General features: G+C 32.4%; 2 protein-coding genes across 3 annotated transcripts; both read right to left on the bottom strand.

The window, feature by feature from the left end:
- Positions 1-5,190: 5,190 nt before the first annotated feature.
- On the bottom strand, positions 5,191-13,397 carry LOC142627283 (uncharacterized). 2 transcript variants are annotated; one of them, XM_075801106.1, is made up of 2 exons: positions 13,244-13,397; positions 5,191-6,004 (listed from the first exon to the last, which is right to left on the bottom strand). In XM_075801106.1, exon 2 carries the CDS (start codon positions 5,976-5,978, stop codon positions 5,334-5,336), a length of 645 nt encoding a protein of 214 aa, XP_075657221.1. In that variant the 5' UTR covers positions 5,979-6,004; positions 13,244-13,397; the 3' UTR covers positions 5,191-5,333. The 2 variants fall into 2 exon arrangements, with proteins under 2 accessions (XP_075657221.1, XP_075657220.1); XM_075801105.1 differs by lacking the exon at positions 13,244-13,397 and adding an exon at positions 6,866-6,980.
- Positions 10,756-11,416, bottom strand: LOC142628355 (uncharacterized). Its single transcript, XM_075802469.1, has 2 exons — positions 10,994-11,416; positions 10,756-10,941 (listed from the first exon to the last, which is right to left on the bottom strand). The coding sequence occupies exons 1-2, from the start codon at positions 11,414-11,416 to the stop codon at positions 10,756-10,758; spliced, it is 609 nt and encodes a 202-aa protein (XP_075658584.1).
- Positions 13,398-14,801: the final 1,404 nt, after the last annotated feature.

The raw sequence follows: 14,801 nt of genomic DNA, 5'->3' as shown, positions 1-14,801 counted from the left end.
AAAAATGGGGTGCTGACTTAAGTTCATAAAATGGAGACGTAATCTTCCTAGATTGTCTATTTTATTGTGGTTGGTTCTTTTGCCTTTTTTGTTTAGTTTTAATTATTGTTTTTGGAATTTCATTTTGTTGCCATGTGATACACACCAATATCATGGCAAATATATATTATGAGATAGTTATAAAGATCTCTCAGCATCTATGTATCTCATATGTGTAAGACTTACACATAAGGGATATAGATCAGCTCGATATAATTTGAGATCTATTATGATACATTTAAATAAAATATTTTATATTAAATATCAATTAAATAAATTTATCTAATACTAACTAAATTAATGTTATTCTGAAGAATTAAAAACATAAATTAATGAATTAAAACTAACCGAGTTTAATTTTATATAGAGCATCAAAATCATTGTTCAAGTATAAAATTTAACCAAAAAAATGTGTGTGTGTTGTGGGAGGGATAAGATGTGAGCATAGAATAGAGCCTGTGGACCTGGTTCGAGGAGATGGAAGGATCCACCCGTATATCAGTGTGCGTTGTGGGAGGGGCAAAATCCGAGCACAAAATAGAGCCCGTGGACCTAGTCCGAGGAGATGGAAGGGCCTACTCGTATATCAGTCCTAGCCCAACACATAGATGAGAATCCGAAGAGGAAGGACGAGGAGGCTGACCCCCTGAGGAGCCCGAAGAGCAAGCAATTCTCAAGAAGCGTTGAGCAGACCACTTGCACCTGAAGACAAAATATTGAAGAAGAAGGTAGAGGCGTGCAAGCAGAGAAAAGAGGAAATGTCCAGATAAATAGAGCCTGTGGACCTAGTCCGAGGAGATGGAAGGGCCCACTCGTATATCAGTCCTAGCCCAACACATAGATGTGAATCCGAGGAGGAAGGACGAGGAGGCCGACCCCCTGAGGAGCCCGAAGACCAAGCATTTCTCAAGAAGTGTTGAGCAGACCACTTGCACTTGAAGACAAAATACTGAAGAAGAAGGTAGAGGCATGCAAGCAGAGAAAACAGGAAATGTCCAGATAAAGTACTCATCACCTCCGCATTCAATGTACTACACCAACTTAATTGGCAGTATTAATGGTGGAATGACCCTTGAACAGTACCCTCACAGCTTGTAGCACCTTCTACTACCTTCAGTAGAACTTTGATGGGACAAGTATCCAAAGAAGAATTAGTAATTGTACAAATGGAGGTTGAGATGCAATTCAGTTGGATATGTAAAGAGCGGAAACCCCTCCAGAGAAGGGGACGAAAAACTAAAAAGAAATACATATATTGTACATTACTATCCTGTAATTGGGACTTGATCAATTTATGAACATTTTCTCCTCGACCTAATCCGAGGAAGTGTTAATCCAAAATTTCGTTCCATTTTTAAGAATCACTTAACTTTTCCTAACTTAAAAGCCAAACCATACTTGTATACTAAAGTTCACCTCGAAAGCCCATTCTCTAACAAATTAATTGTATTAGGCCGTCTAACCTAAATCCACTATTCCAAGTGGGATTAGCCTATTGGAGCCGCCTATATATATAAAGAGGTCCACTTTATCTTGGATAAAACAAAATATGGTTAAGTAAAATTATAATCTAATTTTCAATTCTTATTTTTGAGTTTAGAGAGAGATTATTTGGTGGGTGGTCATATAAGAGATTATTGGTGATTAATGTTGACAACTTCCAAAGTAGGATATTGGTTTACAAAAATTGAAGTTTCAAGCTATTAGGAAAAATATTTGTTGTTGATGATTAAACACATTTACATGCTTTGTGTGTGTGTGCGCATGCACTAAACTATTTAGGGATTTTATTGATCTTATATTTTGAAAAACTTTTTGGAGACGGAAAAAATAGTGTACAAACCCCTTTTTTATTTTATAAACCAATTGTTATCATAAAATTTTGGGCTTTTTTTATAACGAGGATGAAGCTTTTTTATAAAGGGAGTGCAGCCTTTTTTATGGGAATCTTAGGCCTAATTAATCCTAGAGCTGACACTAGCAGGATCCACACATGTTATGAGAAGATGGCTCCTAAGGCCATCTAATTTGACACCCTTTTGAATCTATGTATGGTATGCAAAATATACACCATCCATGCGCAGACAAATATCAGCAATTTTTACAAAAATCATGGAATAGATTGTATTTAATTGCTAAATATGGTAGGTAAAAGTATGACTTGGAGGGTGAGTGATTGTAATGAACTGATGCTATTACAATTGATGGAAGTTATGTAAGAATATGGTATAGTGATTCTATCCCAACCCAAGTAAAACTCATGTTCAATTGAGAATTCATAAAGTCGGCTATCAGCGATTGCTTAAACTTGGTATTTATTAAGAAAATATTTTATTAGCTTGGGCTCCTTAAAACTTCATGTTTATTTTTGTTCATACCACAAATTGAAATATTGTTCAATGAAACACTAAGCATAATTTATAATGTTAATGGTCTATTGTTACTTTCTTAGCTGACATGAAAGATAATGAGCTTTGTAATTTAGCGATATTTTTCGTTCGTAGTTTAGTGAAATTTTGTAAGTGAGATGCATTTAGAATTTATTTATTTATTTTTAGAATGGTTATATCAAAAGCCTGGATATCATTATGACTATTTTCATTGTGATTTTTTCATATTTCTTTATTTTCTAAATTTTTTATTTTAATGAGTTCTTTGAGCTTTCATATAAATTTTAGGATAAATTCCACAAACCTTTCCTGAGATTTGGGCTAATGCCAATAAAGTCCACAACATTTAAAAAGTGACCATTTTGGTCCTTATTCCCAAATGGTTTGTAACACCGTTACATACCCTCTGTCCTCTCTCTCACCCCTCTCCTAAGTCTTCTCTCTTCAATTTCTCTAATTTTGAGAAGAAGAAAAAATTGAAGAACAGAACCCACAAAGCTAGCGACCACTGACACTTGACCATTGACCCAGCAAAACCCACAAAAGCTTGCGACCACCAACCACCGATCAGGGCCGGCCCAAGATAATTTGAGGCCTAAGGCAAAATTATAAAGGGGTCTTTTACATCTAAATATCACTTAAATAATACAGTTTTTAGTTTATTTTTTATTATATATTTTTTTATTTCAAATTTATTACTAATTCATACTTATTAATATGGGTAATTCACCCAAAGTGAGCTAATGATACTTACTATATAGGTTTTACAAACTAGCATATCATCAATATAAAAAAAAAATTTATTCAAACATTCATTTATTATACTATCTAAGTGACACTAATCATATTAGTGTCACATCATTTTGTAAGATTTTTGTCATAAAATTTGTATCAGTTTTAGCATTTTTCATTCACTTAATGGAGATTAGGTTGCATTTCTATTAATTCATATATATATATATATATATATTGGAGAAAATACAAAACTTACTATAAATTTTATTACAAAAAGCTTACAAACTGATGTGACAATGAGGTGACACTTCAACAAAAGAATAAATGAATATTGAATTATTTTATGTGATTGGTGACATGTCAACTTATAGGACTTTATAATAAAACTTGTAACATACTAGCATTACTCTAATATCTTAGGCCTTTGTGTGTCAAAAAATATCTTAGGCCTTTGGAAAATAATGTACACTTAACTCATATTTTTTTTAATTGAAAAAAAAAAAAACACTTACTGCCCCCATATTTGGGGGTCTTTCCATGTTAGGGGGCCTTAGGCCATGGCCTAGGGCTAGGGTCGGCCCTACCACTGGCGACCAACAAAACCCACAAACCTTGCGACCATTAACCTCCAACAAAACTCACAAAACTATCAACCACTAGCAAAGCAACAATATCAACAAAACCCACAAACCCAGAACCACCGACCACCAACAAAACCCATAAACCCATTAGCAATACCGACCACTACACAACAAATCCAAAGCTAGAAACACAAACCAAGACCCACAAAAATCCAACACACCCACAAAAAACCAAATTCTTTATCACCAATCCAAACCAAAACTGGCCCACTACAAAACCCACCACCACGGCACTAGATTGAAGCAGAGGAGATTAAAACATCGTCGGCAGTCGTTGGATATGAGTGGAGGAGAGTGAAACGTTACTGGTCTAAGCTTAAACATTGACGAATCTAAGCCAAAGTTTCCAAATCTAAGCGGGTTTTTCAAAAATATCTTCGGATATGAGCCAAAATCACCAGATCTAAGTAGATTTAAGAAAAATCGTTGCTGGATTTAAGTGGAGGATGGTTAATTTGAAGTGGTGGCGGGTCGAGTCGAGTGGCTGGGGTTGCTCGGTTTGGTCAAAGGTTATGGACTGAGATGGTCAGAGGAAGATAGAGAGAGAGAGAGAGAGGCGATTCTGGGTCAGAGGAAGAAAGAGGAAAGAAGAAAAAGAAGTGAAGAGAGAGGGAATTAGAGAGAGGACAAAGGGTATATAACAGCGTTACAAACCGTTTGGAAATGAGGACCAAAATGGTCACTTTTTAAATGTTGTGGACTTAATTGGCATAAGCCCAAACCTCAGGGGAAATTTGTGAAATTAACCCTAAATTTTATCTTATATTTTAATGTTCCAAGTAACAAATATATCATATTAAAAAATAATATAGAGTTTAAAGTGTTTACAATATAATCTAATTTATCTTATGTACTATCAGTCCATACAATTTTATTATAATCACTTATTAGTCTCAACTTGCTCAAATGGAGACAGATTCAATGCATAACTCAATGAGTTAATACTAACAAGATTAAAATTAATTTTGTACAGAGAATCAAATATATGGTTCATGTATAAAATTTAACAAAAAGAGATAATAAAAAAAGTGAATTTAATTAACCTTGAGTAAAGTGATACATGGTGAAGGCAAGTTGAAATATAATTTCCAAGATTGATTTTGGTATAGAGAAAGAGAAATTGTTTGGCGCATGTCGATGTGATAGATTAAGAGACAAACATCGACAATTTATTGTGTACTATACTAGCTTATAAAAATTGAAATTTTAAGTTGTCAAAATGACAATCAATGATGATTCAATACAATCATTGAAGATTTCAATTGAATTAGATTTCTATTTGTTCCACAATTTTGGAGTAATCCCAAGACAAATAATTATTAACTCAGAAATTTTGAGACATTTCTCTATGAGAAGATTGAAGTAGAATAAATTATTAAATATGATTTAGGACAAACCAAACACAACCAGAAATTTCATTAAAGTAGTTCATATTACACAAATCACATGCAACATTAGCATAAATAGCATATATAACAACACAGAATTAAAGCAGTCAAACCCATAGACAAGATGGCCTTTTAGAGGCTTAGAGCATATCACAGAGCTTATTCCCAATAACATTAGAAGTATAGGCATTGTGCACTGCATACTTGATCTCTTCATTTGTGAACACCTTAGCATTCCAGTCAGGACATTCACTAATTGGTTCCTTTATATCCATTCCAACTTCACCTGCCAACTCCGCTAATCCATGATTCTCAACATTCGGTTTCTTCAGAATTTTAGCAGCCAAAAAGCCTAGTTCAACAACTGAAAAACTTATTCGCCTGATATCTGATGACAGTGGAGGATAATAATATAAGCTGTCCAGCTCTGAATCTATTTTGCTCATTCCGGTACCCAGAAAACAAATAGTCTCATCGGACAGAAACTGCCCAAGGGTATCAGATTTGCACACCGAGTCGGGTAATTGGATCATCAAGCACTGACTCCCAGCACAAAGAAGCAAAATCTTGCCTTTATTTTGTAAAATCCCATAAGTTTTGACAAACTTAACGTCGAGTCCAACAACTTGCCGTTCTGAAGTTTGTAATGAAGATCTTAACTCATTTATCTTAGCATCAACCATAGCAGGATTATCGACTACGCTTACCTTAACGTTTGCACCTCCTATTTCAACGTCATAAATACTCATTTTTGACAGGAGTGATAGTGGTATGTGGTTCGTCATGTTGAACTAATTCAAACCAGTGTTGCCTGTGCATAAAAAGAAACTCATATAAATTTACAACCCACCATCCAGCCAAAACACAGCTCCATCCGGGTATGTATTTTTTAAAAAAATTTACAACCCATGAACTGTTCTTAAATATATAACTTACTGTAGCAACAGATGTAAAACTGAAAATAATATTTTATTCTCTATCTCATCTCTTTTCAACCGTTCCCTCTCTCTCCCTTTCTATGACCTTGGTCTCTCTTTCTTCCTCTCTCCTCTCTCTATCTCTCTTAGACGTTTCTCTCTCCCTCATATAGGTGTAGATCAGCGGTGGCTGAGCGTGAGGTGGGTCCGTGGGCTGAGCAAGGGTTGGGTCTGTTGGTTGAGCGTGGTTGGATCAATGTAGATTGGTTTTGTGGGTTTTTGTAGATCGGTAAAGATCGGTTTTGTGGGTTTTTGTAGATTGGTGTAGATTGTTTGAGCGCGGTTCGGTCAATTTTGTGGGTTTTTGTGTATGGGGGGTGGTATATAAAAATAATTTTTTAACATTTTTTAATATATTTTTATATCAAAATTTTCTTAAAAGGATTGATTAATAAATTCTTTAGAAAGCTAGCTGTAGAGAGTGAAAGATTGAAATTTAGCGTTTAAACAAGCTATTTTAAAACAATTTCGTACACATCGAATAAAAGTACGTGGCCATACTATAAACAAAATTTTGTAGCAGATATCAAACATGTTACGGGAAAGCCTTCCATTAGAGAGGTTTAATTGACTACATAATGCATGCTTCAAATGAAACCTGATATGCAAAGTGAGCAACATACAGCTCTATTTTCAAACAATTCACAAGCTAAAATACTACACGAGAGAGAGAGAGGGATCACAGAGACACTCACTTCTTGGGATAAGAATGGAGAGAGATCTTCCTATCTTTCTCGATCGCTCCTGCAAGAACGTTTGGCTAGCTATAGAGTATACTTAGAGAGAGAGAGAGAGATGTACAGAGTACAGACTAAAGAGAACGTTTAAAGAAAAATATATTGAAAAAAGCATAAAGTTGCCTTATATTTGGGCCCATTTAAAAAGAAGAGAAAAAAAAAAAGGGAACAATCCCATTTAACTCTTTAATTCAAAAAATGAGGAGGTTTATTCTCCCCGACATGTGCCCATGTCTTAACTTTGAGTCTTTCTCTGTTGCTTTATCTGATTGAAGACTATTCAATATTGACTTCAAGTTCGTAGTCACTCCAAGTGAGAGCAATTTATAAGTCATTGGGCTAAAATATTTTTATGTTTTGAATATTTTTGGAAAAAAGGTAAGAAAATATGAAAAAATGTGATGTTTTAAAATGTTGTACATTAAAATTTAAAAGCTAAATTTATAAACTGATATCAAACGTAAATGTGCTAAAAATTTTAACTTGTAGCAACTTAAAAAGTAATTTTATCTATTTTAACACCCTATATTATTATTTTATAAGAACACCTTACTTTATAATATGCTGAGAATCAAATACTCAATTATTTTACAACTTCATTAAATATTCTTTTTTTATTTTTTCTTTTACTATTCAAGTCTCTCACAAGATAATGAGTAAAATATTAATTGTAATATTGTATAACAAATACTTTTTTTTCATTTTTAAATTGATATCAAGTCCATGTATTTATTTATTTATTAGTTAAGAGCTCGTACTCATTGGAGAAAAATCATGCTCCACAAACATTTTCCAGGATTATCATTAAAAAACTTAAATTATACAAAATTTAATAAAAACAGAACTTCATATATTGACAAAACACACACAAAATTACAAATACATAAAGTCTTACAATTTTATTTTCAAATTTTCTAGTTTTGAAATATTTGCATGATAGTCTCATTATCAATGTTTTAAGTTACATCTTTTTCAAAATTTTATTTTAGTAAAAATTTTCTTGGGCTTTTTCTTTTGTTTGTAATGATTTTTTTTTTAAGAAACTATTTGTTTGTAAGAACCTAATATATTGTTAAGAAGATCAAAGTTTAAGGAAAAGTTTGGATACATACGAATTTGTAGCCTTAGGCTACAAGTTTTACTAAACAAATTAACAAAGTTACATATTTTAAAAATCTAAATGTTGAATTGCATATTCTTTATGTTTTTTGAACACATGTCAAATTTTATGTCAATCAGATGTTATTTACTATTTGATCCATAAACTTATTTTTTATGTAAAATTTTAGACTAGAAAAACTCGAAATTTAAAGATTTGACTAATAACATAGCTATTGATATTTGATCTTCTTGAAATTTTGCAAGTATGAAGGATATAAGAAGAAAATTTAATCCAATAGTGAATTTGTCAAAATTCACATCCAATAAAAAAATATATTGAGTGGAGTTATAGCCTTAGTCTGCAACCAAGTTTGTTGCCAAATTTTGTCCAAAGTGTAATTATGTTGAGCCTAAAAAAAATTTAGGGTGGTCCCAAATATTTTTTTATGATAAAAATTCATAAATTTTTAAATTTTATATATAATAATTATTTTGTTTTCCATGTCTGGTAGTCATGTCACCACCTAGACACAAAATGTAGCTGCTAGTGTTATGGATGTACCACTCCTGTCTTAAAGTAGGAATTAACCATCCCATGTCCAAACAGATTCTATACTTTACCCATGTCTAGCATAACAATTCGACTTAAAGTGAAAATTTTCAATTATTAATCATTTTAATATATCACGAGGAAAGTGACACATGGAGAGCACTAATTGGTGCCTCAAGATCATGGACACACACACACACATATATACAGTATGAGCTCATCGATCTCATGCCATGTGATGGTATTGGGTAATACCTCATATACCATACGGGTCTTGTTGGGGCTATCACTCAAACCACTCATCTCTAGGAGCTGGAATAAAGACTCCTACCATCAAGCCACATTTTGTGTGGTAAGATTATGGATATGAAATTCTAACCTATCCATTCATACATATTGCATGGTCTATGTAGCATACAAACTATATGCCACAATGCCACAAACAATAATTCCCCGAGCTTTCTCGATTTATGTGACATAAATTATTTTAAATCTCTCTCTCTCATTTAAATAATGTTTTTTTTGCTTGTTTACCATCAACCAACAAAAAAGTGCCAAAGGAAAAGAATTTGATTCTTGGCACCATTAATTTAATGTAGTGAGTTTTTTTTTAGTGTTTTGTGTGCTAATTAGCTATTTTAGTATCTTTGACGCGAATCCTCTAAGAAAATAATAAAAGAAAAGAATAGAAAACATTAAAGAGACAGTAAGAGAGACGTGGAGAACATGCAAGGGTGCAATGCCGAAGACACATGCAGAGTCGGAAATTTGAAAAAGTAGAGAACAAACAAAGAAAAAGAAGAAGATGAGAGAAAGGGGTCAGATCCTAATAAGGGACATATTTGATATCAAGGTAAGAAAAAAATACAAAGAAAACTGTTTGTCTAATTTTGGCCGGTATGCGTTTACTGGCCGAAATTTGATATAATCTTCAATATAGCCTAAACAAGTTCGATACGGCCAGTATTTGAACTGACACGAAACATCAGTGTTATGTACTGATCTATCATGTCAATGGTTTATTGTTACTTTCTTAACTTACATAAAAGATAATGAGTCTTGTAATTTAGCGATATTTTCATTCGTAGTTTAGTGAAATTTTGTAAGTGACATGCATTTAGAAAAAAAAAAGAATTTAGAATGGTTATACCAAAAGCTTGGATATCATTATGATTATTTTCATTGTGATCTTTTCATATTTCATTTTTTTCTAAATTTTTTATTTTAATGAATTCTTGGAGCTTTCATATAAATTTTATCTTATATTTTAATCTTCCAAGTAACAAATTTATCATATTAAAATATTTCTCTATTCTCTCTCTTCCTGCCCTCCCCCCCCCCCCTTCCCTAATTTATCATATTCAAATTGATATTTTCCAATACACTTCTAACTAAAAGCTATTTACAAATAAAAGAAACATTATCTACAAAATAAAATTAAAATGGGGCAAAAATAATATAAAGTTTAAAGCGTTCAACAATGTAATCTAATTTATCTTATGTACTATTAGTCCATTACAACTTTATTATTATCACCTATTAGTCTGAATTTGCTCAAATGAAGACATATTCAACGCAATAATTCCATGAATTAGTACTAACAAAATTAAATTAAATTAAATTTTGTACACAGAATCAAACATATGGTTCATGTATAAAATATAACAAAAAGAGATAATAAAAAAAAAAGAATTTAATTAACCTTGAGTGAAGTGATACATGGTGGAGGCATGTTGAAATATAATTTCCAATTTTAAAATAGATTTTGGTATATATAGAGATAGAGAGAATTGTTTTGCGCATGTCCATTTGAGAGATTAGGAGACAAACATTGACCATCTACTGTATGCTAAACTAGCTTTAAAAAGCTCAAATTTCAAGTTGTCAAAATGATAATCAATGATGATTCCATACACTCATTGAAGATTTCAATTGAGTTGGATTTCTATTGTTCCACAATTTTGGAGAAATCTCAAGACAAATAATTATTAACTCAGAAATTTTGAAACCTTTTTCTATGAGAAGATTGATGCAGAATAAATTATTATATATGATTTAGGACAAACCAAACACAACCAGAAATTTCATTAAAGTAGTTCGAATTACACAAATCACATGCAACATTAGCATATATAGCATGTATAACAACACAGAATTAAAGCAGTCAAACCCATAGACAAGATGGCCTTACAGAGGTTTAGAGCATATCAAAGTGCTTATTCCCAATAACATAAGAAGTATAGGCATTGTGCACTGCATACTTGACCTCTTCATTTGAGAACACCTTAGCATTCCAGTCAGGACATTCACCAATTGGTTCCTTTATATCCATTCCAACTTCACCTGCCAACTCCGCTAATCCATGATTCTCAACATTCGGTTTCTTCAGAATTTTAGCAGCCAAAAAGCCTACTTCAACCCATCTTAAAATTTACAGATTGCTCCCCTGATGCTGAAACTATAATGGGTCGGCTTGATATTATTCCTGTAAGGTTTTGTCCGTGCTGTGGATAATAATATAAGTCGCCTAGCTCCGAAACTATTTTGCTCATTCCGATACCCAGAAAACAAATAGTCTCATCAGACAGAAACTGCCCAAGGGTATCAGATATGATGGTCTCCGAGTCGGGTAGTTGGATCATCAAGCAATGACTCCCAACAAAAAGAAGCAAAAACTTGCCTTTATTTATTAAAGGCATATCAGTTTTGACAAACTTAACGTCGAGTCCAACAACTTGCTTTTCTGAAGTTTGTAATGAAGATCTTAACTCATCCATCTTAGCACCAACCAAAGCAGGATTATCCACTATGCTTACCTTAACGTTTGCACCTCCTATTTCAATTTCATAGATACCCATTTTTGACAGGAATGATAGTGGTATGAGGTTCATCATGTTGAACTAATTCAAACCAGTGTTGCATGTGCATAAAAAGAAACTCATAAAATAAAGCAAAAATCAAATAAATGCGCTGAGCATTGGCATTGGGTGGTTTACATCGCCATGAACAGTCAGTTCTTAAATATACAACTTCCTGTAGAAATGAATGTAAAACCGAAAATAATATTTTATTTTCACTCTCTCTTCATATAAATTAAAAAAATACGTTCTCTATCTCATCTCTCTCTCTTGCCAACCGTTCCTTCTTTCTCCCTCTCTCCTCTCTCTCTCTCTGACCTTGCTCTCTCCCTCAAACAGGTGTAGATCGGCGGTGGCTGAGCGTGAGGTGGGTCCGTGGAGGTGGGTGGTGGTGGGTCTGTGGGCTGAGCGAGGTTTGGGTCTGTTGGTTGAGCGTGGTTGGGCCGGTGTAGATTGGTTTTGTGGGTTTTTGTAGATTGGTGTAGATTTTTTGAGCATGGTTTGGTCAGTTTTGTGGGTTTTTGTGTATTGGAGGTGGTGGTGGGGACCGTGGGGTTGATGGTTTTTTTTTTTTATGGTGGTTGCGGTGGGGTGGTGGTTGTTTGAGTGGGTTTTGGTGATGGTTGGTTTGGTGGTGGCTGGGTTTAGCAGCGGTGGTGGATTTGGCAGCAGTGGTTGTTGACTTCTCTCTCTGTGATTTTGGTGGTCGTTGATGGTGGTGGTGGTGGTTGTGGCTGCCGTGGTTGTCTGGTTGAGGTTTTTTTTTTTTTTTTTTTTTTTTTTTTTTTGCTATTGGGTTTGATTTTGGGATGGGTATTGATTGTGGTGGTGGTGGAAATTTTTTTTTGGATGATTTGGTGGTGAAGAATTGGTATTTGTGGCTGAGTTTTGGTGGAAGGTGGTTGTATGGCTTGACCGGAGAGAGACAAGAAAGGGAAGAGGAAAGAGATGATGGTGAATTGTTTATATTGTTTAATGTTGTGGTTTATACTAATTTTAAAGAGTTATATACAAAAATTAAAATTAAAATATTGTGTGAATGGTAAAATGAGATGAAAAAATAGATAAAATATGTTTTTTTTTTTTTTTTTTAGCTTGGATGGGAATAGTGTGAGGCAGAGTTTTAGAAAGTATGAGGCTGTTTGGTACGATAGTTTAATTTAAGCAATACTTTTCAGTTTTTAAACAATATTATATGTATTTTTATATGCTTTTTTTATCTATTCGTCTTTTTAAAAAATACAAACAAATAACGTTACTAGAAAAGTGTTACAGCCTCTATATTTTTTTAAAATTTTATGGAAAAAAAAATCTTTTTAACAATTTTTTAACAATTTTTTTAAATGGCCAATTAACAAATTCTCTTAATCAGGCTCAATAAGACTAGCAATTCAATGGGGCAAATTAAGTTGACATGAAGTATAAATCATTTTGGTGGCAAATATAATATCTTTTTCAAGTCAACAGTAGCAAATTTGATAAGCCAATCAATCATAGAACTAAAACCAAATTTGATCTTTCTTCATTTTAAGCACTAAAAACTACTTCAATTCTTTGGCAAGCTAGCTATTCTAAAAGTATTACGTACACATCAAATAAAAGTACGTGCCCATTACATAAACAAAATTTTGTAGCAGATATCAAACATGTTACTAGAAAGAGTATTTTTTTGTTGTTGATAATCTGTTACTAGAAAGAGTAATGAACCCTTCTATGAGAGAGGTTTAATTGACTACACATGCATGCTTCAAGTGAAACCTGATATTCAGACAATTCACAAGCTAAAATACTACACAAAATAGAGAGAGAGATCACAGAGACACTCACTTCTTGCGATAAGAATGGAGAGAGATCTCTCTATCTTTCTCGATCACTCCTGCAAAAGCGTTTGGCTATGGAGTAAAGTTACAGGGAAAGCAAGAGAGCTAGAGATGTACAGAGTATAGAGTAGAGACTAGAGACTAGAGAAGCATGAAGTGGCCTTCTCCTTGGGCCTATTTAAAAAGAAGAGAAACAAGGAACAGTCCCATTTAACTTTTTAATTCAAAAAAGAAGAAGGTTTCTTTGAACTTTTTTTTACCTCTGTTTTTCTCCTCCACATGTTCACGTCTTAGCTCTCAAGTCTTTCCCATGCCTTAACTCTTAAGTTTTTCTCTACTGCTTTATCAGATTGAAGAGAATTCAATACTTACTTGAAGTCGGTAGTCACACCATGTAAGAGTCATCAGTCAATCATTCACAATAATGTGTGATTGGAAAAGCTTATTTAATTTTTTGTTGAAAATATGTGAAAATATATTTATATTTTGAAAATTATTGTAAAAAAAGAAGAAGTAAAATATGAGAACAAGTGAGATTTTAAAAAGTTATACATAAAAGTTAAAAGTTGAGTTTAAAAACAGATATCAAACCTAAATGAGCTAGAAAGTTTAATTTTTAATAACTTAAAATGTTACTTTATCTATTTTTACATCCTATATTATTATTAAATACTCCATTATTTTACAACTTTATTTAAATAATTTTTTTATTCTTTCTTTTACTGCTTAGGTCTCTCATAGGATAATGAGTAAAATATTAATTATAATATAGCATAACAAATACTTTTTTTTTTCATTTATAAATCGATATTAATTCAATGTATTTATTAATTTATTAGTTAAGAGCTTGCACTCATTGGAGAAAAATCATGCTTCACGAATATTTTCTAGGATGATCATTAAAAAACTTAAATTATAAAAAATTTAATAAAAATAGAAAACTTCATATATTAACCCAAAAAGAAAAAAAAAAAAAGAACACACACGCATACATAAAAATACATAAAGTCTAACAATTTCCTTTTCAAATTCGCTTATTTTGAAATAATTGCATGACAGTTTCATTATTAATGTTTCAAGTTACATCTTTTTCTAAATTTTAGAGTGATAAAAATTTTCTTGGGCTTTCTCTTCTGTTTGTAAGGACCTTTTTTCTTTTTTTTGAGAATTTTTTTTTTCTATAAAGACCTAATATATTGTTAAGGGAAACAAAATTTAAGGAAAAATTTGGCTTCATACCAAGTTGTAGCATAAGGCTACAACTCTCACTTAACAAATTAACATTGCTAGATATTTTGAAAAAGAAAAAATTTAGTTACAAAATTAGTTGTAACCTAAGGAGACAACCTTGCTTAATATCATTAACATTTTTACATATTTTAAAAATCTAACCGTTGGATTGTATATTTTTTATGCTCTTAATACACATGTCAAATTTTGTGTCAATCGAGTATTATTTACTATATGATTTGTAAGATTATATTTTATACATAATTTTAAACTACAAAAACTAACAATTTAAACAATTTATTAATGACATAGCTATTGATCTTTAATTTTTGAGA

This window comes from Castanea sativa, chromosome 3 (genome assembly GCF_040712315.1).
Source record: "Castanea sativa cultivar Marrone di Chiusa Pesio chromosome 3, ASM4071231v1".
Taxonomy (NCBI): domain Eukaryota; kingdom Viridiplantae; phylum Streptophyta; class Magnoliopsida; order Fagales; family Fagaceae; genus Castanea; species Castanea sativa.
The sequence above is the reverse complement of the archived record's forward strand: the minus strand, read 5'-3'. Positions and strand labels throughout refer to the sequence as shown.